Source organism: Passer domesticus, chromosome 20 (assembly GCF_036417665.1).
Source record: "Passer domesticus isolate bPasDom1 chromosome 20, bPasDom1.hap1, whole genome shotgun sequence".
In the NCBI taxonomy this organism is placed as follows: Eukaryota; Metazoa; Chordata; class Aves; order Passeriformes; family Passeridae; genus Passer; species Passer domesticus.
In genome coordinates this window covers 3812817-3836585 of record NC_087493.1, presented here as the reverse complement: position 1 = coordinate 3836585, position 23769 = coordinate 3812817, and the positions used below count along the sequence as shown (strand labels likewise).

Here is a 23769-nt window from a genome sequence, read left to right as displayed (position 1 = left end):
TGGGCCAGCAGGGTCTCAGAGTCACTGCAAGGTGAGGAGTTTGTATTCCAGGAGCCAAACTTTTCATCAGTGGGTGAAAATCAGTCCAGTTCTGCTGCTTTCAGTGCATGAGCTGGTGCCCAAGCTGGAGCTGAAACACAGCCACCTGACCCCCACCAACTTGGGGACAGGCTGAGAGGGAAGGAGCAGCAGCAAAATACAAATGCCTGAAGCAGCACTTGCTTCACTCAGCAAATTTGAGGGATTTTCAAACAAAGGCCCCTTGAAAGGGACAGCTGATAGCACACAAAGGCACTGGAAGGCCCAGAGGGCTGGAATCCCCCTCAGGCTCTGGCAACAAATAACAAACCTTTTTCATCAGCATGTAAATGTGGGTCTGAGCAGCATCTAGAACGTAACGATGAGGGTGCTCCAGGCCTTTGACTGTGATGCCCATTGTTTTGCCATCGATGTTAATCCAGCGCCTCGCTCCCGGAGCCAGGAAGAGCCTGCCAGGAGGAGGAATCAACAGTGCCATTAGCAGCTGGAGAATTCACAGATTCCTGCCTATGCATGAAAGGAAAAGTCCCTTCAGCTTCCTGCTGCAATTTGCTGTCCTGATCTTGGGCAAGCAATGTTCTCTTCATCAGAGACGTGCACTCACTTCCTCTTGCACATAATATAAGCCAAATTTTAGCTCACTGGAAGCAAAAAGCCTCTCCCCACTTTGCTTGTGGCAGCCTCAAGAAGTTTGCTATTCCACACTTATATTTAAATTATATCCTAAGACTGAAATGTAATAGAGAACAGAGAGGAAAAGTAAAAATATATATTAAAAAAAAACACTTCTACTTTCATCTCCTTTCCTGTGTGGGGACAAAAGACAGCCACATCTGATAACAGCCTCCACATAAAAATGTTAGGAATAAATAATTTGGAGAATGAGAACCTGTGGAAGCTGATGGGACTCATGCACAAAGAGTGAAAGAGTGGAAAATTTTCACACTCACTTGTAGATTTCTTCTGCTTTTTCTTTGACCTTGGATTGGTCTCCATACTTGAGATCCTCACAGGCCTCCCAGAAACCCAGATTTTCTCCTGCATGACAAGGACACAATTGGCAGAGTGAGATTGAGGAAAATACAAGCCCATTTATTAACTCCTGGATTTGTCTGGCACACTTTGCTGGCCCCAAACCAGTCCCTCCAACTGACTGGAAGTCACTCTCCAGTGACTGAAAGAGGAAAACAGCTTTCCCCCATTCTCTGCCCACTGACACCTCTAAGAACCTGTGAGCTCAGCCAGTTCCAGCTTCTCTGGGAGCAGTCAGAGAATCATGGAATGCTCTGAGGTGGAAGGGACCTGAAAGTCCATCTCAGTCCCATGGCAGGGACACCTCCCACTGTCCCAGGCTGCTCCAAGCCCTGTCTGACCTGGCCTTGGACACCTCCAGGGATCCAGGGGCAGCCACAGCTTCTCTGTGCCAGGTGCTGCCCACCCTCACAGGGAAGAATTCCTTGAGGCCATCCCGGCTGTACCGCGTGTGCCGTGCCACTAGATGGTCCCGCCTGCCCTGGCTGCACAGCCTGCAGCAGCCACGGGCCCTGTCACCTCAGCTGGGGGGACAGGGCACAGGGACACCGCCCGTACCCACCGCTGAACTCCTTCTTCAGGAAGATCTGGAAGTTCTGGCGGCCTTTGGGGTCCCGGATCAGCTCGCTGAAGTTGAAGGCCCATCGCTCCACGCGCATCCTGGTGGGCACCTCCACCCTGAGGGGAGAGCACAAACAGCACCGCTGCTTTCCCTAATTGGCAGATTAATTAAAACCAAAATGCCCTTTGCTGCAGTGCCAAGGGACTTCTCAGCATTCTCTTGTTTTCCAGAGTGTTGTAATGAGCTCCTGAAGTCAAGCCACTAAGTAAGATGTAATTAAACAACTCGGGCTGCAGCGGGATGAGGATTTAACTGGGATTTCTGCAGCTCCCACAGTGACAGCCCAGCCCTGCCCTGAGGTGTGACTCAGTCCCATCCTGCAGGAGGCACTGGTTACTGCCCAGAGCTTTGCTTCTCATAAAGTGCAGGCATCCCTGGGGAAGTCTAATGGGATACAATGAGTCCAGGATTGCTGCTCTCAGAACCACTGAGATGTTGGATGCTCCAAGCCCTGAGATGCCACTGTGTAATTAGCAAACCTATCCAAAGGGAAAACCCTCAGAGAAGGGATGGACCACCAGTGTGTGCCTCCAACCCAAGGAAGCAGCCTGAGGGGTGAGCAAAGGGCCAGGGGAGCAGCTGGACCCTGAGCTGCTCCTGTTCCATTCCTGAGCTGGTTAGGGTGGGCTTCACTCATCCCAGGGAGGATCAGACCGACCCAGCAGGAGTGCACACTCCCATCACCAGCTCAGGAATTTCTGTGATGTTGAGGAAGGCTCCACTTGAACAAGGCAGTGCTGAAAGTTCAGCATGGAGTATTCCCAATTTCAAAATGAGTTTGAAAGGGAACGCTTCTCTGCTCAGGAGCAGAGATCAGATAGCACAATGAAAATCAGTGGTTCCCTTTCCTGATTTCTATCAGTGTAAAGGTCACTGCAAACCACAGGTTGGCAAAACAACAGAAATACATACAGCTTTGCATTGAGATCCCAAAAGTCAGGGTCATCTGATATCCAAGGGTTGCTGGGGAGACATCCAGACAGGATGGGATCATTGGAGAGGAACTGCTCAGAGTACTTCACAACCCTGCAACAAATCCAAAATCAAAATATGAATTTGGAAGGCAGAATTACAGCCGGCCACATTATAGCCAAATAACAGATTACAGATCTCCTCAGAGGTGCAGGACTCTCAGCACAGGGATCTGGAAGGTGGCTTCCTAGAAAAATCAATTCATTAGCTCAGTTAATCTTTCCCATTTCCCAGAAGAAGTCCCCTGGTTGTCTTTCAAAGCAGTGAGTTGGTCAATTCAAATACAAGGAAGTACAAGACTCTCTTCCATCACCTCCTTCTGCCTTTTCATTTTAAGGAAGAGAGATTTAAGACTCTAAGGAGAGTTTCTGTCTCCTTCTGTTCTCAGCTGGCCAGGGCCTGATCCTGCACTGCTATGGGGGGAAAGCGTCAGGAAAAGGAACACAGGGGTTGTGCTCACCCAGGTGGGCTCTCTGCAGCCTTCCCATGGGCCATGGAGAGCTCAGGGAGCTCTGGGAAAGTGAGGGAATGCTGAGGCCTCATCCCAGCTTCTCCTTTCCCCCACCACCTACCACAGGGCTCATTCCTCTGCAAGTGGCTCTGAGGGCTTGGCACAAAGCAGAGCTGTCTCTCTCCCATCAGGAACCAGACAAACACTTCTCCTACCTTCTAACTTGGCCAGACTTTTAATTACAACCGATTTCACTAATGTCCTGGAATTTTAGCTCTCGCCTCCCTTTTTCATTCTTGAAAAAAAAATCCTCTGGTTTCTGCATTTAAAATTCCTTCCAGGCCAAAGTGCTTTCATGTGCTCCAAGCTGGGAGTGCAGTGTCCAGGAGCCTGTTGCTAACAGGCACCTTGGCACACATCCTGCAGTTATACAATGCCCCTGCACAGAGCAAACCACAGGGCTGGCACACAGCTGCCCCATCCTTCCTTCCCCTGGGAATGCCAAGGCATCCAGCACCTGCATGGGGCACTCCAGCCCATGACCAAGCAAATCTAAACCTGTCAGCTCAGGTAGCACTGCTGTGTGGTCCTGAAGAGCTCTGCAGCTTCTCCCAAATCGCTGCAATGTTCTGAAGCATGCACACTGCCCAGTTGCTGCTCAAATCCTCATTAATAGTAATTTGATTTGGACCCAACCCTGCAGCTGACATTATGGAGTTCCAAAGTTCCTGAGATTTTTGATCTAGGTGATAAGCATCATTCCACCAGAGCTAATGAGAGAAAAGCCCCATTGCCAAACAGTGAAACACCACAGAATTCCTGGAAAGCAGCCAGGTGTTCCCAGCTCCAGCTCACAGTTTGGAGAACTGAGGCAGCAGAGTTTTAATTGACCTGGAAGTCAGTGACAAAACAAACAGAGCTGCTGGTGCCCTACAAGTTGTGGCTCTCAGAAGACCCTCTCTTCCACCCATTCCACTCATCCAAGACTGTCTTCTCCAGGGAACTGGCCTGGGCACCTTGTTTGTGTCAGATGTGACAGGAATCCCTGGTGGCAATGGCAGTGCAAACCAGGCAGGTGCTCTGGGCTGCACCTCGAGGGGCCTGGTCAGCACGGCAGGTTCCAGGTAGGAATGCCTCTGGCAAACACACCAGTGCCTAATGCTGGAGACTTCATCCAGAATCTGATCAGGAAACACTCCCACTGGGAAGGGGAATTGCTAATTAATTGCTTGGATAGTCATGGGGAGGCTGCTCCCCTCTGCAGTACAGAATAACCAGCATTGCACAAGCAGAGGGGAGCACCACCATGGGAACACTCGTGGGGGTGAATCCAGCCCAGGGTGGAGACCAGCCACAGGAGGGTCAGTCTGTCCTGCTGGTTGCTCCTCCTGAAGGACAGACACATTGCTGGGTCCTCCCCTGGCTGCAGGGCTGTGCCCAGGCATCACAGCTGACCACAGCAGTGTCAGCATCTCCTGACTTCAGTGGGATTCTGGTGCTGCTCTGCAGCAAAGCTCCCAGAGAGCCTCCTCATCCTGCCTGGGACTCTGATCTTTCCTCAGCCTCCTCCTCCTCCCAGACAGCCCAGACAGCACTGGGCCACCACATGGATCCCCTGGCTGAGTCACCAGCTGCCAGAGCAGACAGCTTCATCAGCTCATTAGGAGATAAGCGCTGAAGACTAATTAATGTGTGGACAGAAGGAAATCAGGACTTACCCTCCAAGAGAGACAGAAGATTTCACTCTGGTCTTCAAGATGGCCTGCTGATAGTACATGATCTGAGGGGATCAGACATGGCCATGGTTAGGAGCATGGAGGCTTGAAGATAAGGCCTATCTAAACCTCAAACAGGTTCTCTCCCAGGTAGTGGGGCTAATTACAGCAGGGACTGCTTCTTCCCTAATTACTGGATGTCCAAGGAACCAGAGGATCCCTGAATTGTCTCAGTAAAATGTTTTCACTGAGCTTACTGCAAACATCAGAAACGCACTTTGCAATGTGCAAGTAATTAAAAAGCACTCCCCATGTTATATAGAAATTGAATAATAGCTACCATCCTCAGCACCTACCAATGCTCTGGATGATTTAGCATGTAATTATCATTGATTCTTGGCTGTCTCTGTGCTGGCGCCACTGTGATTTCCCCACCACTAATTCTGATCTATTGGATTTCAGCCCTGGTGTCTGTCCTTGCCTGAGCCTTCCCGTCACTGGGAGAGCTGCAGTGGGAGGGAATGTCCTGAAATTACATTGATAAAAGCTCCATGAGGCAGGGATTCTGCTTTTCAAAGAGCCCATCCCCTGCACAGAGGGCTTTGAGCCACACTGGTGTAAGCAACTCGCACAGGATGAACACTGAAAAGTGAGGGAAGCACCACTCACCTCTCTCCTATAGAATTCCATCGTATTTTTCTGTAAAATATACAAAAAAAGAATCATTAAATAGGGATGGGTGCTTACACTTGCCTTTTTTTTTCTTTTTTTTTTTTTGAGACATGGAAACACCGTTGCAGGGCTGCCGTTGTGCAGCGCTCTCCAATTAATTCTGATTACAATTAAAATCAAACACAGCAGCTGAGCTAATCAGGGTATCATCAAAGCTAAGAGCATCCCCACACGGTAAATTGTCCCATTAGCTGTATTTACTGTTTAGCATTGCTTCTCCCATCACAGGCTGCCTGTATGCCTTCAATTAAGGGGTTATTCTAATGGAGCTAAAATAGATTCATTTACGAGACACAGATTAGATCATTCAATATTAGCTAAAGGAGACAGGAACCAACACATTGCAAAATATAAACACCACAATTAAAAGCCTCAGAAGCAGTATCTGCTGTGCAAAGGGTGTTTACGTTGTGATTTGAATAACTCAGCCCATGTTACATGTCATCCACAAATGAGCAGGCAATCGAAGGCAAGGAATTAACTGCAGGGTGTTTATTCACACAGCTTCCTTTGAAGCACAGTTACTTAGTGTGGAATAAACTGCAGAAGGGAGAAGGGAAGACAGGCTAAGTCAGGGATGCTCCCAGCAAACCTTTAAAGGCTCAGACAGGGTTTCAGTTGCTCAGCTCCTGTTTCAGTCAAGACCTACATCCCAAAATTATTCTATCAAACGAGCCCTGTGGCAGGTGGGGTCTGCAGTATGCCTTGGAGAAGTGCAGTTTGTGAGGGATGAGGGATAAAGACTCTGGTACTGAATGCCACAGGCAGCTCTGCTCTCCCCTCACCTCCCCAGAGACCCTGCACCCCAAACTGCCCCTGTTTGGGAAAGGCAAGATGTTCCCCCAGGGCTGCTTTGTGGGGACTGATCTGCTTTTGCACTTTAACCATCACCAGTCCTGCTCAGGAGGGAGAAACTCTTCCCCACAAGGCAGAAAAACACCCTCCTTTTGCTGTCACTTGGTTCTGAGAGGCCCACTCACCATTTCAGCAGCAGAGCCCAATCCCTACAGCACCACCACAGAGCCAGCCCTGACCCAGCCTGGCCAGTGGGGCACCAAAAAAAGTTCTCCCAGTGGTGTTGTGAGGGGAGGAAGCCTTTCCTGCTGGGAATACCATGAGCAGCTCTGAGTGGGCAGCACAGACCATCTGAGCAGGGACAAACAGGGCAGCACAACCCAGCAGTGAGGCTGTGCTGGCCCCCTGGGAGAGGGGGAAAGGACTGACACATCAAGGGACAGAAAAAGCTCTAGGACAGCAGGATCCTTGCTCACAGGGCTGTACAACCTCCCCTGCTGATTCACAAGCTCCTGGGACACCCTGATAAATGATGAACTGAGGAACAGCTTTTCAGCCTTCTCTGCTCTCAGCTGCATCCCTGATTCCAGGCCACCTTCCATACAGACACCATTTCTTCCTCTCATTTCTAGACTGTCACTGTTTCAGACAGACTGCAGAAGTGGAAAGGAAAAATCACCTGCTTGCACAGAGAAATTTATTACATTTACTGCCCTAAAGTGTCCTGTTTAGAAACCTGTGTTTCTGCCCAACAGGAGTTCACTGTATCCCTGGGGAATGTGAGATACAAACCAGGCCTCATCAGATTTCCAAGTGCCAGCTGAAGGTTCCATTTGATGGAACTTGTGGCTAGAGCACTGATTTCAACACGTTAAAATCATTTAAAAAAACCTATTTTCTTCCACTTTTTTTTTCTCAGTTGGGGCCTCAGACAGGCCTGGTTCAGGGGGGAAGGAGAAGTGGGTGCTGGCACAGTGGCTTGAAGGCAGCTCACGTGGCAGGAAAGTGGTGTTATCTTCTAGAGGGGTCTGAGAGGCTGGCAGCACACCACACACACACGAGACAAACAGCTGTGGGAAACAGAAAGAGAACACAGTGAGTTAAATGTTATACACAGACAGAAAGGGATCCATTAAAATGCCATCACAACAGGAAAATTATATGTGGGTGAAGAAAAATCAGCAAACAAGGGAAGATTTTTTTTTAAGTGCCCCACACACCAAGAATCCCCTCCTGCCACAGTCTGTGTGGAGGACAGTGTGGTGGGCAGCTGCTCCTGGGAAAACAAGGGGGGCTTTGCTGGGGTGCTCCAGGTGGGGAGGGGATTTGCCAAAGCTCCCCCAGGAAGGGGCTGAGCATCTCTGAGCAGTGGCACAAACTGAGCTGCAGCAAATCCAAGGGGAGCCCACGCTGAACTCCTGGGAGGCTGCAGGTGCTGCCTGTGCTCAGCCCCTTCCAGTTCTCAACGCACAGTAACTGGGAGGAATCTCAGCTATTTCACCCCAGAGCTGCTCATAATTTCATTTCCCTTTCTGCCACAGTGCCCCCAGCTCCCAGTTCAGAGCTCTGAGCACTCTCCCTGTCCCACTGCGCACTGCCAGCAGTGCCCACCACCCACCCTCCCCTACCCCCACCACTGCCTGCAGCAGTGCCAAAGTGCCCTGCACCACCCACCCACTCTGCCTCATTTGGAAGGAAATCATCTCTGGAACAAAAGAGTGGTTTCTCCTAATGAGATTAATTTTGCAATGCCCTTAACGAGTGACTTATGGCAATTACTGCGGATCAGCTCCCAGCCCTGCGGCCTCCAAACCAACACAGCAATTACTGAAAGGCCTCAGTCTGGCCCAAGTGAGTGCCACGAGCTGTTCCACATCCTGTGACACCCCTGAGACCCCCGTGGCACTGGGACACCCTGCGTGCCCTGGTCACAGCCTGTGCCACCAGCCCTGTGCTCCCTGGGCACTGGGGCTGCAGAGCCCAGCTGGGAGCCAGCCAGGAGCTGCTCAGAGCCCTGCCTGGAGCTGACCCCGTGGCTCAGGCCACCAGCTCCTACAAGAGCTGGGCTATCTGCTCATTCCCAGCTGCCTGTGTGCTCCTCTGCCCAGTGGGAGACTTCCTGACCACGCTGGGGAGATGATGGTCATGGTGGTTTTGCCTCTCTGTTTACAGAGCTCATAAACACCTGGAAGCAGCTCTGGGTGGATGCCTGGAAGGAGCTGGGAGTGAAGGTTGTGCAGAGCTTGCTTGGGACCAGGACACTGCAGTTCCACCCTCACTCTGCCCCGAGTGCTCCATGCACAGAGCTTGGCAGGCTGAGGCTGATCCCTGGAATCCTGTGCAGGGAATTGGCCACTGGGCACAGGGCAGAGCCAGCCCAGCCTCCCTCCAGAGCTCTGGGCAGGGAGATCTGCCTCTCCAACCCTGCAAAGTGCACCCCAGTACCTCTGCACACCCCAGCACCCCTGCTCAGGGCAGCCCTGCTCCCTGCACTCAGCCAGCTGAGAGCCCGCAGAGGCAAATCCTGACTCTGGCATTAGATCATCCCAAACTCATCTCCACTGTGCTGGTGCATCCAGCCCTGCAGCTGGAAATCAAACCCATGTCCCCAGCTTTGTTCAAATGGCCATTTTCCCCCTGCCTTGTTTATCTGCCCCTGACCCTCTGCTTTCCAAACTTGTGATGATGCAGCAGAACTTTATCAGGCAAACTGGCAGGGATTGATGAAATTAAAGGCCAGCAATGACTCGTTGATCTGTGGCTGATTTGCTGCACACAACAAACCAGGGCACTTCACTCAGCAGCCCCTGAATGCAGCACAGAGATTTTGGGGGGAGCTAAAGCTCTTTCAGAAAGACTCTGGCTCCAGCAGGCAGAGGCTGTGCAGGTGCCTGCAGGCACTCAGTGGTCACTCTTAAGCAGAGAGGCTTGGTGTGAGCTGAGAGCCAACAACAAAAGGCTAAAGCATCCCTTAATTAGCTGTTGGATGGGTGACTACTCCTGCCTGACTCCTCCTGCCCACCCACAACCCCTAACTCATTGTAACCACGAGGTTTGCCCATGGATCAGTAATAAAAGTTCCCTTCAAAGCAGTTTGAGCACCTGTTTATCCCCAGAGGACTCTATCTGTGAGGGAGGGAGCAGCCCACCAAAGGGTCTGAGCAAGAGAAGGAGAGATGTTCATGCTAATGTCAGCTTCAAAGAAATCAGGAATTCATTCTTTTCTTTCCTTCTTAACTGCCAAGATAAAAAATTCCATAATTTGGCCAACAAAGTGAAGGTAGATTGAGCAGGAGCAGGGACACAAATCCTTTCTGCTCACCAAAGGCTGCTGAGCCACAGGTGTTGGTGAGAGCAGAGAACAAAACTAAAGCTGCTGGTCCAAAGGTCCCCATGAGGGCTCCTGGCTGTCTCATGTAGTCTCAATCACTCTTTCAAAAGCAAAAGGAGGAGCAAGGAGAACCTTCCCTCTTCAGATCAGTCTCCAGAGGAGAGGCACAGCTCAGAGAGCAGCTTAAAAGAGAAGGACAGGGAAGTCACCCCAAGGCTGCTGTCCTTTGGCTTCTGCCCTCCCTGGAGCTGCCCCTGTCTCTCATGGCCAGGGTGGAAGTGGGCAGAGATCCCTCAGCTCCCTCCCCCTGTGCCACCAGGCAGCTGGCAGATGGATGGAGCTCCTCAGACCGTTTGCAAACCTAAAATCCCTTCCATGTCAGCTGTAAAACTGTGGGCGAGAAGTTGGCTTACTCCTCTTTCTATCCCTCTCCCTTGCCACTACTTCTTTACTCTTAAAAAAAGAAAAAAAAAAAAAGAAAGAAAAAGGCTTTTCAGCAGCTGCTACTTACAGCAAGAAAAAAAAATAAAACACACCCCAAACCTACACTTTGCTCCTTTTCAGTCTCTATAGCAACAGAACACGGCTGGCCAAAGCAATTATCCTGCCTGGGCTGCTGAGATGTTTAAAGGCTGCTACAAGAATGGGAAGTTGTGGGAACGCTGTGAGTGTGATGGCAGAAACATTTGCATTGAATTGCTGGGAGATGTTTTGACTTTGCTTCCAAATGAACACTGTTAAGGGCACAAAGACAGGATCATCTCAGAGGGCTGATGGGGAAAGGGAACAGCAGCTTCAGCTCCTCATCCACTGAAATCTGTGTGATTTCAGACCAGTTCACCCAGTTACAGCCCTCACACTCTCCATTCACTGATTCTGTTTCTTTATGGTCTACAATATGAATTTTTGGCAACATTTTGTGTCTCCTATCCACCACACCAACTTCTTCATCTTCTTACCACACATTAATTACCTCTGAGAGGTATTCTGTAATTTGATTTTAAACCTGGATCTCTGCACTGACCCTTTACACCCCACAAAGCTCATTCAGCACTCACACAAAGGCAGCAAGGAGCACCTGGAGACAGAGCATTCCTCAGCTCAGCTTCACCAGCAAAGAAAACATGTCCTGCAGCCAAGCACTCACACTAACTGGTGTGGCAAGAAAGCTGACAAAGTCTTGTCAAGGCAGAAGAAGCTGCCAAAGCCTGTTCTGAGGGCCTCACCTCCAGGGTGAGAGAGCCTCAACCTCTGGCCTGTTCAGCTGTTAGAGCTGAGCTGACACACTCAGCCTGCAGTGCCCAGAAAATGACAACCCCAGGGACATTTTCTGGGTCCTCCCAGACAAATTGAGTAGGTGTGTAAATAAAAACCAGCCCTGTCTCACCTGGTTTACCTTATTTTCATTGGGGTCTGTGACACGGTCTAATCCATACTCGAGGGCATCCAGCATGCCTGGCTGTGGTGAACAACAAACAAAGCTTTGTAACTCATTTGGTTTAAAGGCTGTGCATCACACAGTGCAGGAGGAGACCCCCAGCAGCTCCCAGCCAGCAGTGTCCTGGGAACTCCCAGATTTGGGAATGCCCCTCTTTGAGCTGCAGCTGCACCTCTGTTCCTTGCAGCTTTGGGAACAACCAAGGAAAGGTGCTGGGGGCTCAGGGCAGGGCTGGGCTGGCCCTCCCCTGGCACTCAGCCCAGGGGCTGTGCCCTTTCCACACGGGAGCTTGTGGCTGCAGGGAGGGCCCCACCGAGTCACTGAAGTCACCCTGTCACCCTCTACTCACAGGAGTTCTGTTCACAAGCCAGTAGGCTCTCTCCTGGCAGTCCAGGGCATACCTGTCCTCCTTCTTCCGCTCCTTCCCTGCCCTGCAAAGCCAAGAACAGGGCAATTCAGGAATTTCGCCCTCCTAAAATCAGTGGGATGAGAAGCAGGGCACACCTCCAGCCTGCTGTGCCCCGTGGGTCCCAGCCTGACTGTGCCATTGCTGCCCTGATGCCACCCCTGACCACATCCTGTCCTGGCTATTCTGGGCTGCACATCATGTTCACATGGCCACACATGACTCTGGCTTTTGAGAAATCATCATCTTCCTGAGCTGAGCTGGGAGCAGACACATCCCCTTCTGATGAGGCACACAGCCCTCTGGGAGCTCTCTGCTGACTTGCCCTCAGTCCTGCTGCTTCACCTTTGTCCCTGTCCCATGTCCCCAAGGACTGCCACCCAGAGACACACCCTGCACGTGTCTCATCCCTGTCTCTCAGCAAAGCAGAGGCATTTCTCAAAGAAACTGCTTGGAAATGGTGCTGAGGAGGGTTCCCAGGCACTAAAACCCAAATCACCTCCACAATTAACCAGAAGAGGCACCAGCATGGTTTGGGCTTGGACCAACTAATTCTTTCCCAGAAAAGTCCTGAGCACAATTTGGGAGTTAGCATGGGGAAGGGAACATTCCCCACAGGCTGTTTGCATGTGGCCTCCCTGCTGTGGTTACAGGGTGGGTGCTCTGCACCAGTCTGCCCCAGCAGCACCATCAAACAGCCTCAGACGAGTTCAATCTCCTGCTTCAGACACAGGCTGGGTATCTAACTTTGAAACTGCATTTGGCATCTCTTAGCCCAAGTCTGACCTCAATTTACAAGAACAACAGTCTCTGTTTAATGAGACAGTTATCTGATGAGCTGTACTCCAAGGACTTGGCTGCCATCCCAGGGAACAGAGAGGCTGCTGAGCAGCAGAGGACTGCCTGCCCTGCCAGGAGGTAAAGGAAGGTGAGTCCACAGAAGCAGGAAGGAGCTCTAGAGGAGTATTCCCATCTCATGTTCACCAAGTTTCCTGGGAATTTGAAGGTTTCAGTTTCTAAAATCAAGTCATTTTAGCTGGGTACCTAAGGATGCACTTCAGTTTTCTGCAGAAGTCCCTGCTGGGACCATTTACTGCTTCTTGATTCACTCCACTCAGCTGAGAGATGTGCCAGTAACTCCTGACCCAGATCAGCAACAGGCCCAAAGTCCAGAGCCTGATCCACAAATTCTCATGGAGAACACTGAGCTAAATGAAATTGTTTCTAATTAGGGCCTGCAGCATCAGAACCCAGCTTCTTCACAGAACCACATCAAGTGCAAAATCTAAACCTCCACTCCAAGCCATTTTCAAGCCATTTTGGTGTTTTTAATGTGTGATTGAACTGTGCACTAAGCCAAGCTCTGCTCCTCACACCCTCCCCAGTGATGCAAACAAGGGACTGCAATTCAACTCACTTATACTGCTCCTTGGCCTGCATAATGACAAAATCCCACTTGTAGTTTATTTTCTGATTGAGCATGTTGTAATGTTCCTGGAATAAAAATAAAAAAGCAGTTAGTGTGAAAATTCTGACCAGGGCACTCCCATGCTGGGGTTTTCTTGACTCTCCATAGTTCAACGAGGCCAGGCTGGCCACTGAGCCAAGAAATCTGGATTGTTCTGCACGTAATTACAAGAATTGCAACAGTTCAAAAATACCATTGCAAGGAGAGCAATTACCCCTGCTAAAATTATAATTGATTTCACAGTAGTTTTCTGTACTGGTCGTTTTTTCACTTGCAAAATCTTGGCCTTTGATACTGCTGGAGGAACACCTCATGCAATTGAAGAGGTGATTTTTTTTTTTGCTGTGCCCCACTCAATAGCAACAAAGGGCTTAACTTGTAGCAAATGAGGGTCTTGTAATGGAACAAGTGCAGGGTCTCCTCACCTTTTCATATTCTTCCAAAATCCCTTTCCTTTTAATGTTCTTCTTTGCCAGGTAAATTGCTGTGGAGGTAGAAGCAAATTAGCAGCCAGTTATACAACAAGTCCAAGAATAATTACAAATTTACCCACATTACAAAGACAGGAGCCTTTGTCTGCTACAATATCTTCCCAGGCATGAGCTCCAAGCTCACAAAAGCTCAGTGAAAAGGACTTGGTGCTTTTAGGATGTCACTGATGCCCAGGCAGGACGGGCAGTGTGTGCCTTGTGCCACCATTCCCTGGGGAACTCAGCCAGGGTCAAGGGACACTGGGCCAAACCTTCCAAGCACCGAGGCTCCTCAGAGCTTGACCTCCAAGTTTTCTGAAGCACAGGGCAGGGTTTTTTGCTCAAGTTCTAATAAAAACATTCCAATCTAAACCAGGCTTTTTTATTTCCTCAGAAAATCTACAGCATAGTGCAGATAAAAACCACAGAGGACAAGCCTGGCATGGACAAATCAGTCTGTGAACTGCACAGCAAACCCAGCTGATCAGCCCAACATTCATGATCAGCTATACTACAAAAAGCATCATAAAGGCAATGTCTTGGTTTGAAACAAGAGATTTACATGGAAAAAAGCCATCAGAAGATATTGGAAGTCACTGTGCTTTCTACAAAGAACCATCTCTGAATGCAGGGCCTGATCCAAATCTACAGGAAGACAGCCTTGGGCTCAGATCCAGGAACACACTTAACTGCTCAGGGAAATCTGATCTTGTGTTTAAAGTCTTCCCTCCCCAGCAAGGTAATTCAGATGTGTTCCTGTGTGATGGATCTTGTGCAACACAAGAGCTTAAGCACTTTCTCTCATTGAGGCCACCACAAGATGGTCACACCCTCAATTCACCATTACTGAGAATTATTCACAAAACAACATGAAAAAAAAATGCCAGGGCTGGTCATTGTGAGTGGAGACATAGCACAAGAATAGGAAGAGCAGGTGTGGAGCAGGACTGTGGGACAAACCCATACCCCTGGACTGTGTGACAAACCCACACCCTGGGCACCCCTTGACTGTGTGACAAACCCACACCATGACACCCTGGGCACAGGCAGTGCCACCACTCACCATAGTCTGTGTCATCAGCAGCCCAGCCCTGCACTGGCCAGAAATAGGGGGTCTGCAAGGAAAGGAGCCTCCTGTTAGTGCACACAGGCCCTGAAGTCATGGACTCATTCCAAGTACCAGGAATATCCTGATTTCCCACTGACAGCAGTGGAAGGAGTCCAGCCATGAACCTCAATACCATCCTGTTCTTACTGTGCTTTTTGTACATTCATTATTCAGAGCCCCCTCATGGTTCCATGTCCAACCAGCAATTCCATTTGCTACTTTAAGACCTGGAAGGGAACACTCTTTGGAGGAAAGCACAGCTATTTTTAGGTTGAACAAGTACACTCATTTCATTGAAGAAACTATCACAGTGTCCCTGTAAACTGCAATCTCAGTCTTCTCTGTGCAGACTTCTCTGAGTCTTCTCCTTCCTCCTGCACAGCTACACAGCTCCTGGGGACTGCCCCAGCTGCCTGTTTTTAATAAAAACTAGAGCTGAACTCCCTCTCAACAGCTTAGAGGAGCTGCAACTCACTTGAAACCTGTAGAGGCTGCCATCTGCCTTCAGGGTGAGGTTCTTTGGCTCCTGAAGAGGGTAGATATATCCATATTTGACAAACAGGTCTCCCAGGTGGAGTGCCTCTGAAAATGGAGAATGCAGATGTTTCCATTGCACAGAAACACTTCACTGGAATTAAAAGTGAGCTCTTGTGCAGAGGAGAATTCAATTAAAAGGTTTTGCTGCTTGAGAGCTTGGCTGGAAGCTGAGAAAGGCTCAATTTTCACATTTTTACCCACCTTCTGCAGTGATCTGCAAGCGCTGAAGGATCCACTGCATTATATCATTACCTGCAAAGCAAAGCAAAGGTCAGGCACTGAAACCAGGAGTGTGCCCAGATCCACAGGGGGAAGGACATCCCTGCAGTCCTCACCCCTCACTGTGCTCTGGATCCCATAAGGGCACAGCCCCCTTTTCTGCAAATGTGCTTTCAAATGCAAGGAGGCAGAGGTGAAATGCACTGCTGGCCATGCTGGCACCCCAGGGCACCCAGCCTGAGGCAGGCAGTGACCTTGGCATGGCACAGGGGTGTCACCAGCTCACATGGCCTCAGCAGCATCCAAACCCCCATCAGAGGCTTAGAAAGGGCTTAAGGATGCAACAGCTTTCTCACCAGGGAAGGGGAGGTTTTGCTCCACCTTGCCTGGAAAGATTCACTGCAAAAGGCTCCAGAGTCACAGAGCACAGTCCTGCCTCAGTTTTGTAGCAGACCAGTGCCTGATCCTCTCAGAGACATTTACTGGGCAGAAGGGATGTCCAAATCTCAGATCCAAGCTGCAGTGGTTACAGCATTTATCAAATTCACACACATTTTCTCTCTCCCAGTTCTTCTGTTGGACTGGGAGCAGTTGTACCCACCATAGGCAGTAGAAACCTGCAGCAGTTTTAGTTTTACGTTCTGGGGGGCAAATCCCATGAACCTCCTTCCATTTACACAGGGCAAAAAGGCACTTGTTCCCTGACCAGTTACTGGCCTTTTCCTCCAAACCTCCCCCAGGACTGCAGACTGAGGTGCTGACCTTTCTTGACATTGCAGTGATGACTTAACTTTCTAATAGGGGCTCAGAGCTCTTATCCTACTGCCTGCTTCCTGAAATAGATGAAATTAAAGGATTATCTCATCACTCATTTCTAGACAGCTCCCTCTGTAAGCACTTTCCCCCAAAGGTGCACATTTAACATCGAGGTTTATTTGTGAGCCATTTTGCTGACTTTCACTGAATTTAACTAGTTAGCATCCTGCACAGGCAGAGCCAGGCTCTCTCCAATGGACCTGTGTGCCCTGCTCCAATATCTTCACCACACCCTCATCAAAATGAATCAATCTCTTTTGCAACACCCAGAAGCCAATCAGTATCATGCAGCACTAAAAATATCAGTTTAGAGAGGGATGACCAGCACACAGGGAGACTGGAAGTCACTTGCCTCTCAGAGGTGGACTAGAATTTATGACTTGTGCAAGAGGGAACTTGGAGCAATTCTAGTTAAGGAAGCAGAGTAAAGCAGACAGCACACAATGAGGGTCAGTGCCAAGACATCAGACACCCAAGGACTTTTAGGAAGTGGGATTTTACACTGGGCAGACATCAAGAGAAGTTCTCCTTCCCCTGCCCTCGACCTGTGTGAGACGTCATCCTCAGCACAGGGAATCTCCTCTTTGCTGCCCTCACCATTCCCTGACAGCCCTGGGAAGCTCCTTTGTGCAGACAAAGCCTCCACCCAGCTCAGCTGCCTGACAGGCAGGATGTGGTGTGCACTGCAGGCAGGGAGGTGCTGCTGACAGCAGGCTTCAGAGTGTCCAGACCTCCTGGGCCTTCCACTGACTGCCTCTTCCCCTGGACTTCAGGGCCTCTGCAGCCTCTTTTTTTTTTTTTTTTTTAATTGGGACAAACAACACACTGAGCCTACCAGGCTCTGCAAACACAGGGGAAGAATTCTCTTGCCTTGCCTGGAGCAAACTCACTTTGTTTCAGTGGGAGTTTTTGTTCTGAATTTCCAAGTGCTGAAGAAAAAAGCAGGAGGAGGAAACTTGGGTATGGAATATGTGTGAATATTTATAGCAGAGGATTCCTCACAAGAGCTTTTGTGGAGGCTTGGAGAGCAGGGAACAGAGGTACTGAGAGTGCCTGCTGGAAGGAGCAGCAGGCACAAGGAGGCTGTGATAAGAGCTGCCTGTAACACTGCACATGACACAGCACACTCCTGTCTGCTGCTCCTCCAGCCTCATTTACAGGCACAGAAGTGGGTTGAATATTTTGTTCTTTTCCTGCCTACTCAAGAAAAATTATTACTAGCAGTAAACATTAAAAAGAAGACTAATTGTTAATTGCTCATTTCTGAAGTACCATCTTTCAGTCTGCCTCCAGGCTGCTTGTTTGAATTGGATTTTAATATTTATCTTTATTTGTGATGCAGCCTCACTGGGAGCACGAGAGGTCTGCAGCATGTCCTCACCTCTGTGCTAAGGCAAGGTCACTGGAGTTACCCCCAGGAGACAGCTGAGAGTGCCTGGGGATCCACCTTTGTCTGACCCAAAGAGCAGGAATGAGAGACATCGAGGGAGCAGGTACATTTCAAACGATGAACAGCTGATATTCACTGGAACAGAGCTCCAGCACACAGCCAGCACTGGCAGCCCTGCCCAGGGCCCACAGGCAGATTTTCTGTGCTGAACTGGGCCCAGTCCCTGCCCCCAGGGAAGTCTTACCTGTCACAGCGTGGGGGATGCTGGTGACCATCACTGTCTGTGTCTGTGTCTTGATTCCTGTGTCTGGGCTCTGCATCTCCATCATGAGAGCTTCGATCTGCAAAGCAGGGGAGGGGAAGGGATGGGATGGATGGCAGGAGTGGGCAGGAGGGGAGCCAGCACTCCAGAGGGTGGGCACTGCTGTGCCACAGCAAAGCTTGCAGTGGCCACAGCCCCCTCTGAGCCCTGCACCTGCAGCCCATGGCAGCTCACACTGCCATGGACACACACACAGCCAGGCTAGCACAGGAGGGACAGGATGGAACCATGCCATGAGATAAGGGAAAAAAATAAATTAAATCTCTGCTGCCCACGCCCCACTACACCCAGAAAGGTTCTTCTCTGGCTCACTGGGCACTTAGAAAAATGGGGAGGGAATAAAACCTGTGCTTCTGTTAGGGGTGCACAGGAGGTGTGTGAGGAGCTCCCCCACCCAGGACCCAGCCCCTCCAGGGATGGGCAGGCACATCCTCCTCTCTGCATGCACATCACCTCCCACCCGGGACTCCTCAGGGATCCTGGTGACTCATTTTTAACACAGGATGAGTCTCACACTCAGGGCCAGACAACTTCTATTCCTCATTCCCAATTATCTTTATTTCTTTTCTAAAAAAATAAAGATTTTCAAAGGTATTTTCCTCCTTTTTGTCTTCCTACCAGCACCATTCCCAAAGCACAAAGCTTTGGTTTCACTTGGGATCTGTGCTGGGACACACTCCTCATCTCCTCGTTTTTGATTATCTGAGTGCCACGAGAGCTTTGGGGAAGATGTTCTTCTTTTTGTCTTCTGCTTCCAGGGCTATTAAATCAAAACTGGTCCAACAGGACCAATTTGGTCTCTCCACACATTTGTTTTGGGTGAGGCTGTAGCTTTTTAACTGAGAGCAGAGGATTTAACAGTGTGAGTTGATGACACACACCCAGAATGGAGGGCATTGTCTTCACAGGCACCACAGTGACTTTGGTCCCAAGTCTTGCCAAGTTCTGTGAGGATTTAAGCTGTAGTGACAGGATACACTCTGGGCTTGTCAGTAAAACTGGATTTTCAACTGCTTTTAAAGGCACTGACAAATTAATGCTAAAATGGAGAAGCCTGGTAAAATTTAACATAAATATTTGCATAAATACTTATAAAATATTTTAAAACAGTAAAACCAGAGCAGAAGAGATGGAATATGAAGACGTTTTTAGGTCTTTTAACAGAACTCACAATTTCAACCTCAGAAAGCCCAACTGTGTGGGATGAGGTGAGGCAGGCAGGGCACTCTTTAGGAAACTGGGATTCTAAGCAAAGCAAAGTCACCCTCTGTGACTGCACAGTCCCCTCACAGAGAACAAAGATGCTGGGGCAAACACAGCCCTGCTCATCCCCCTGTGCCCGTGCAGTGACCACCTGGCAGATCCCACCAGGATCTGTGTTCCAGCACAGCACAGGCAGCTCCAGCTGCTCTCCAGAGTCACATCTTCAACCAGCTGAGAGCAGGAATTGGCTCAGAAACCCCCACAGCCCCCAGCACAGCACATTCCCTTCCTTTAACCAGCAACTCTTCAGCTCTCGTGGTGCTCACGCTCCCTCTGTCACTGGAGAAATGACAAATAGATTAAAAAGCAAGGAGCTGCAAAGCATCCACCTTGCTGATCAAACCTCAGCCTGAGTCTCTCCTCCCAAGGGAACAGTGGATTGCAGGATCAGGAGCTGCTGTCAGCACCAGGCTGCCAGAGGAGGCCAGGAGGGCTGCTTCACACACAGCAGGAACACTGCCTTGCTTTGCTAAGGGCTCTGGTGCATTTTGTCACACTTTCAGCCAGGAAAGAGCTGTCTGGTTTGAATTTCGCAGAGCCAGAAGCCACTTCCTGGCTGGCTGATGGGTGAAGATACACACAGAGGCAAATATCAGGACTGCTGAAGGAGCCAGGCTCCAGGGAGAGCTCATCTCACACACACAGACACCACAAGGCAGGAGCCCCCTGGAGATTTCCCTCCAGATCAGCTGGAATCTCTGCCTGGAGGTGAACAGGAAAACTGTCTGTCCCCTCTCTGCACCAGCTCACAGGGCTCAGCTCACTGAGTGCAAAGCACAACTCAAACTCCCATACAGTGAGAAAAACCATCACTGGATTTCAGGAGCCTGTGGGAAGCCCCAGGGAAAGGCAAATGGGCACCAGTGGGGTTTCCATGGCTCTGGAGGAGGAGGATGGATGCTTTCCTGCACCATGGGGCAGTGATGGATTGCTTGGCTGAGTTACCCTGGGTGCAGGTCCCACCCCTCTTTGCCTGAGCTCTACCCTTGGGGCACCCACCAGCCCCCCAGGATCAGGGCATCACAATGCAGGAAAAACAAACTCCAGGTGCTGAGACTCAGAAATGCAACAGCAAAACACTGCCAAGGTGAGGAGTGTGGGAACACATAAAATCAAAAAGTTTTTAAAAAGCGACAAAAGACAAGCCTCAAAGACAGCAAAGCTGTGATTAGAGCTAAGCTGTAGCCATAAGATAAATCAGAAAAAAAAATGTGTAAGAAGTAGAAAAGTAAGAATAAATAGAACAACAGTGTGTGTATTAAGACTTGGCTAGAATAACTCCCTATGATCAGAAAAGTCTATCTAGTGAAATATTAGGAAGTTCTAAGCTTAATAATGGAGCTCTGTGCATTGTGTTTTAAAGCTTACAAACAAGTATTATATTCAAAATAAGCAAGCATTGTTTCAACCAAACTACTGTCAATATGCTCTTGCTTTGTGTGATTGGTCAAAAAACTTTTCAAGTAAGTTGTAACATTGAGTTCTTAGTCTGCTGCCTGGGATATGAGCTGCTGGCATCTTCCCATTGTCATAACCATGTAATGAGGCTGATGCTGGAAAATAAAACATCTCAAGACACATTCCTCAGCAGTCCTGTCCCATTTGTGATTTGTACATAGCCCCCAACCAGCAATAAGGAGCTCAGTCCTTCTCAGCATCAACCCAGACAGGGGCATCTTTGCTTCAGACATAAGAAAGATCAATTTTCCCAGCGGGAATTTCCAGTTCCCAGCTGAGTGCACAGTCCTGGTGCTGTAATGAAACATCTGCTGCCCTCTCCATCCTATTTGCCTGGTTCTAGCCCCCCTCACTGCCTGCTGCTGTTGGCAAGGATCAGCCCTACCTGCTCTGATTTCCAAGGTAACAACACAGTCCTTATCCCCACTCTGGCCTCTGAAGGCTCAATCAATTGTTTTCTAGGTCTACAACTACCAGCCTTGCTTTGCACGTTGATGGATGAGCAGAAAAAAAAAAAAGAAGAAATGAAAAAAATCCATTGTTAACCAGCTAAAACTTCCTGCATTTTCTTAATTAAAGCTGAGGGGAAGTGGCTTGTTCCCACTGAGTGATGCCTCAGCTAAAGGAAATCTGTGAGTGGGAAAGGCAGGGCTGTAGCTGGCCCTTCCAAAGATTTTTTGGATTTTTTCCAAAGAAAGATGTGGCACTGGCATGTCCCAGCCTGGAACAAGGAAAGGGAGGATGGGATGAGGCTGAGCTTGGCCTAAGGCTCAGTTTCAGCCATACCCAGGGCCTCAGAGAGCAGGAGTCTGCTGGATTCCAGCAAAAACACAATTCAGCTGCTCACCCCTTCTGGAAATGCCCAGGAAGATGAGGCCCAGCAGCTGCTGGGAAGTCTCAGCCTGGAGAAGGAAAGCCAGGCTGGAAAAGCCCCCAGCCATGCTGCAGACCCTGGAGCAGCCCCTCCCTGGCTGCTGCACAGCCTGGGAGAAGCCAGCAGGGACCAGAGTGAGGAGGAGGCAGAGGAAGGAGGAGGAGGCAGGGATGGAGGCATCCATCAGCCCTACCCACAAGGTGTGAGTCACTGTGCAGCTCGTGTAGCACAGCAGGAAAAAATACCCAGCCCAGGAGCTCCTGAGAGCACAGCCCAGCTCTGGCAGCTGATGCCCAGCAGAGCCACATCTGGCTGCTGGAGCAGGCACAGGCTCCAAGAGCTTGGGTTCACTCAAGCTCTCACAGCATCCAGCCAAAATCCATCTCAGAGGCTTGCCTGCTATCCCAACAGACTTTGGGGTCATTCTTCCTCCAGCCAAGATGGTTTAGAAGGGGAGGAAAAAACAGAATAAAACAATCTAAGTGCTGGCATGAGGAGCAGGTGTTACAGGGCTCTGGAGGCCTCTGGTCCCCTCATAGCTCAGCCACAAGGACCAAGCTGCACATCCAGCCCAAGTTGTTCAGAGCAGCCTCATAGCAAGAGCAGGGCACTGCCCACCACCCCTACAGCAACCCCCTGTGCCCTCCCGTGTCCCATGGCAGGATTGCTGCTGTGGCCACTATCCTCCTGCTGCAGAGGCAGCACAGGGCGTGCTGGCAGCTGTGAATGCACACGGGGCCCACGGGCTGGCAGCATGGCAGGAATCCCTCCCTGCAGCTGCAGCAGCCCAGGCACAGCGAGTGTCAGCTGGTGGCAGAGCGTGAGCACAGGCTTAGGCAATTACCAAAGCTTCTTTCGAGGGTTTCAGCTCCTCATGGCTCTAAGCCTGTAAGGTGCTCGCTGAGCATCCTCAGCTCCCGCCATGGGCACCAGTAAAGGTGCCTGGTGCGCCCAGGCAGCTCTGAGGATGGGGCTGTCTGCACACAGACCACACTCCCATGCAACAGCCAAGCCTCCATGGCTTCTCCGAGGAAAAAACAGAGCAGGAATCAAAGTGGAGATGAGAGCCAAGGGCTTTCACTGACCACCAGGAGCTCCCCTTCCTGCTGCTAACAGGTGCTGGGCCCCCCTGGCTGCTCTCAGTGTGAGCACTCTGTAACAGCACTGGCTGTGTTTTGACTGATCTTCCCACCTGAGGAACTCGAGTGCTCTGCAGAGCCTGCTGCACTCCCACGGAGCAGCTGAAGCACAGCTGCAGGCAGTTGTTTTCTCAAAGCACAGCTCCTCCTCTGCACCCCCGCACACAACTCCACCGAGTATTACTCAGTGCACAATTTGGCCTGGAGTATTTCCCTTGGCAGGGCTCCCCAGCCAAATCTACCCTGCAAGACATAGCACCAAAAAAAATACCCTCTTTACTTCCTCTGGTGTAGTAGGTACTGCCAGGTTTATACCTTAGCACTGAATATCCCCAAATTCCACTCCCTTTACCCCTGGAACCCTCCTCAGGTTGTGGGCGTTGAGGAAAGCTAACTACAATTCAAACAGCAACTTGCTGGCTGCACTTGTCACTGGAAATTCAGTTAATTCCATCCAACAGGATAAGCCACACTCGGGAGAGGTGGGTGGGAGAAAAGCTAGCTTAACACTCTGCTTTTTAAAATCAGCAGTACCAGCTACACTACAACTGGCTATGCCTTGAATGAATGCTACAGGAAAAGCCCACCAAATGCTGCACAAAATTACACATTACACCCAAAAGCGTGGGCACACATCATCCCACTCCTTCTACGGCTTCTGGCCACAATACACTCATGTCTGAAGAACTGGAAGGAGGCAGAGAGCAGGCTGTAATACATAACACACGCTCAGAATGTGGAGATCAGCTGAAAGCACTGGGAACACACACTGGACCGACTGGAGCAGAGCTACACTGAGTGGCTTGGCGCTGCAGATAATGGGTTTTAACCTGGGAACGGACGCAGCTTCGAGGGACTTTGGAAAAAAAAATAATGGAAGAGGGAGAAAACGTGTCAGGGCAACCATTCACCTGAGAGAAGCTACAAACGACAAATAACATGACAGTCGTGTTTTCTCCATCACTTCAGCACACGCTGCCCCCCGAGCCAGCTGGGATCCAGGGCGCTCCGCAACAGGTCACGGCTCCACACTCCCGGGGAGGGGCTGTTCCCCTCGGACCCCACACACCCACAGGTGTCCCGGGGAGCGGTGCCCGAGCAAGGTGCTGTGAACGCGCATCACCCCGGGCACCGCACCGCATCGCCCCGCCCGGACCGGCCCCGGCGCGCCC

General features: G+C 50.2%; 1 protein-coding gene across 11 annotated transcripts in view; it reads right to left on the bottom strand.

Moving 5' to 3' along the window:
• RGS9 (regulator of G protein signaling 9) overlaps positions 1-23769 on the bottom strand; it is a 31697-nt gene that overhangs the window by 7747 nt on the left and 181 nt on the right. For 5 of the 11 annotated variants that reach the window (XR_010349549.1, XM_064395136.1, XM_064395137.1 and 2 more), the window contains exons 1-15: positions 23325-23519; positions 17786-17882; positions 15318-15368; positions 15055-15161; positions 14535-14586; positions 13427-13485; positions 12951-13027; positions 11477-11558; positions 11086-11148; positions 5501-5530; positions 4835-4896; positions 2606-2719; positions 1634-1749; positions 990-1077; positions 350-488 (exon numbers count right to left, since the gene is read on the bottom strand). Coding sequence is in view for 10 of the 11 variants with exons in the window: in XM_064395136.1 (XP_064251206.1) it covers positions 350-488; positions 990-1077; positions 1634-1749; positions 2606-2719; positions 4835-4896; positions 5501-5530; positions 11086-11148; positions 11477-11558; positions 12951-13027; positions 13427-13485; positions 14535-14586; positions 15055-15161; positions 15318-15368; positions 17786-17882; positions 23325-23504 (1317 nt within the window). In the remaining variant the exon portion in view is untranslated. Of the gene's footprint in view, positions 1-349; positions 489-989; positions 1078-1633; positions 1750-2605; positions 2720-4834; positions 4897-5187; positions 5330-5500; positions 5531-7352; positions 7429-11085; positions 11149-11476; positions 11559-12950; positions 13028-13426; positions 13486-14534; positions 14587-15054; positions 15162-15317; positions 15369-16097; positions 16169-17785; positions 17883-23324; positions 23520-23769 lie in introns of those variants that run through there. The other 6 variants (XM_064395138.1, XM_064395139.1, XM_064395143.1 and 3 more) reach the window with 4 other exon arrangements.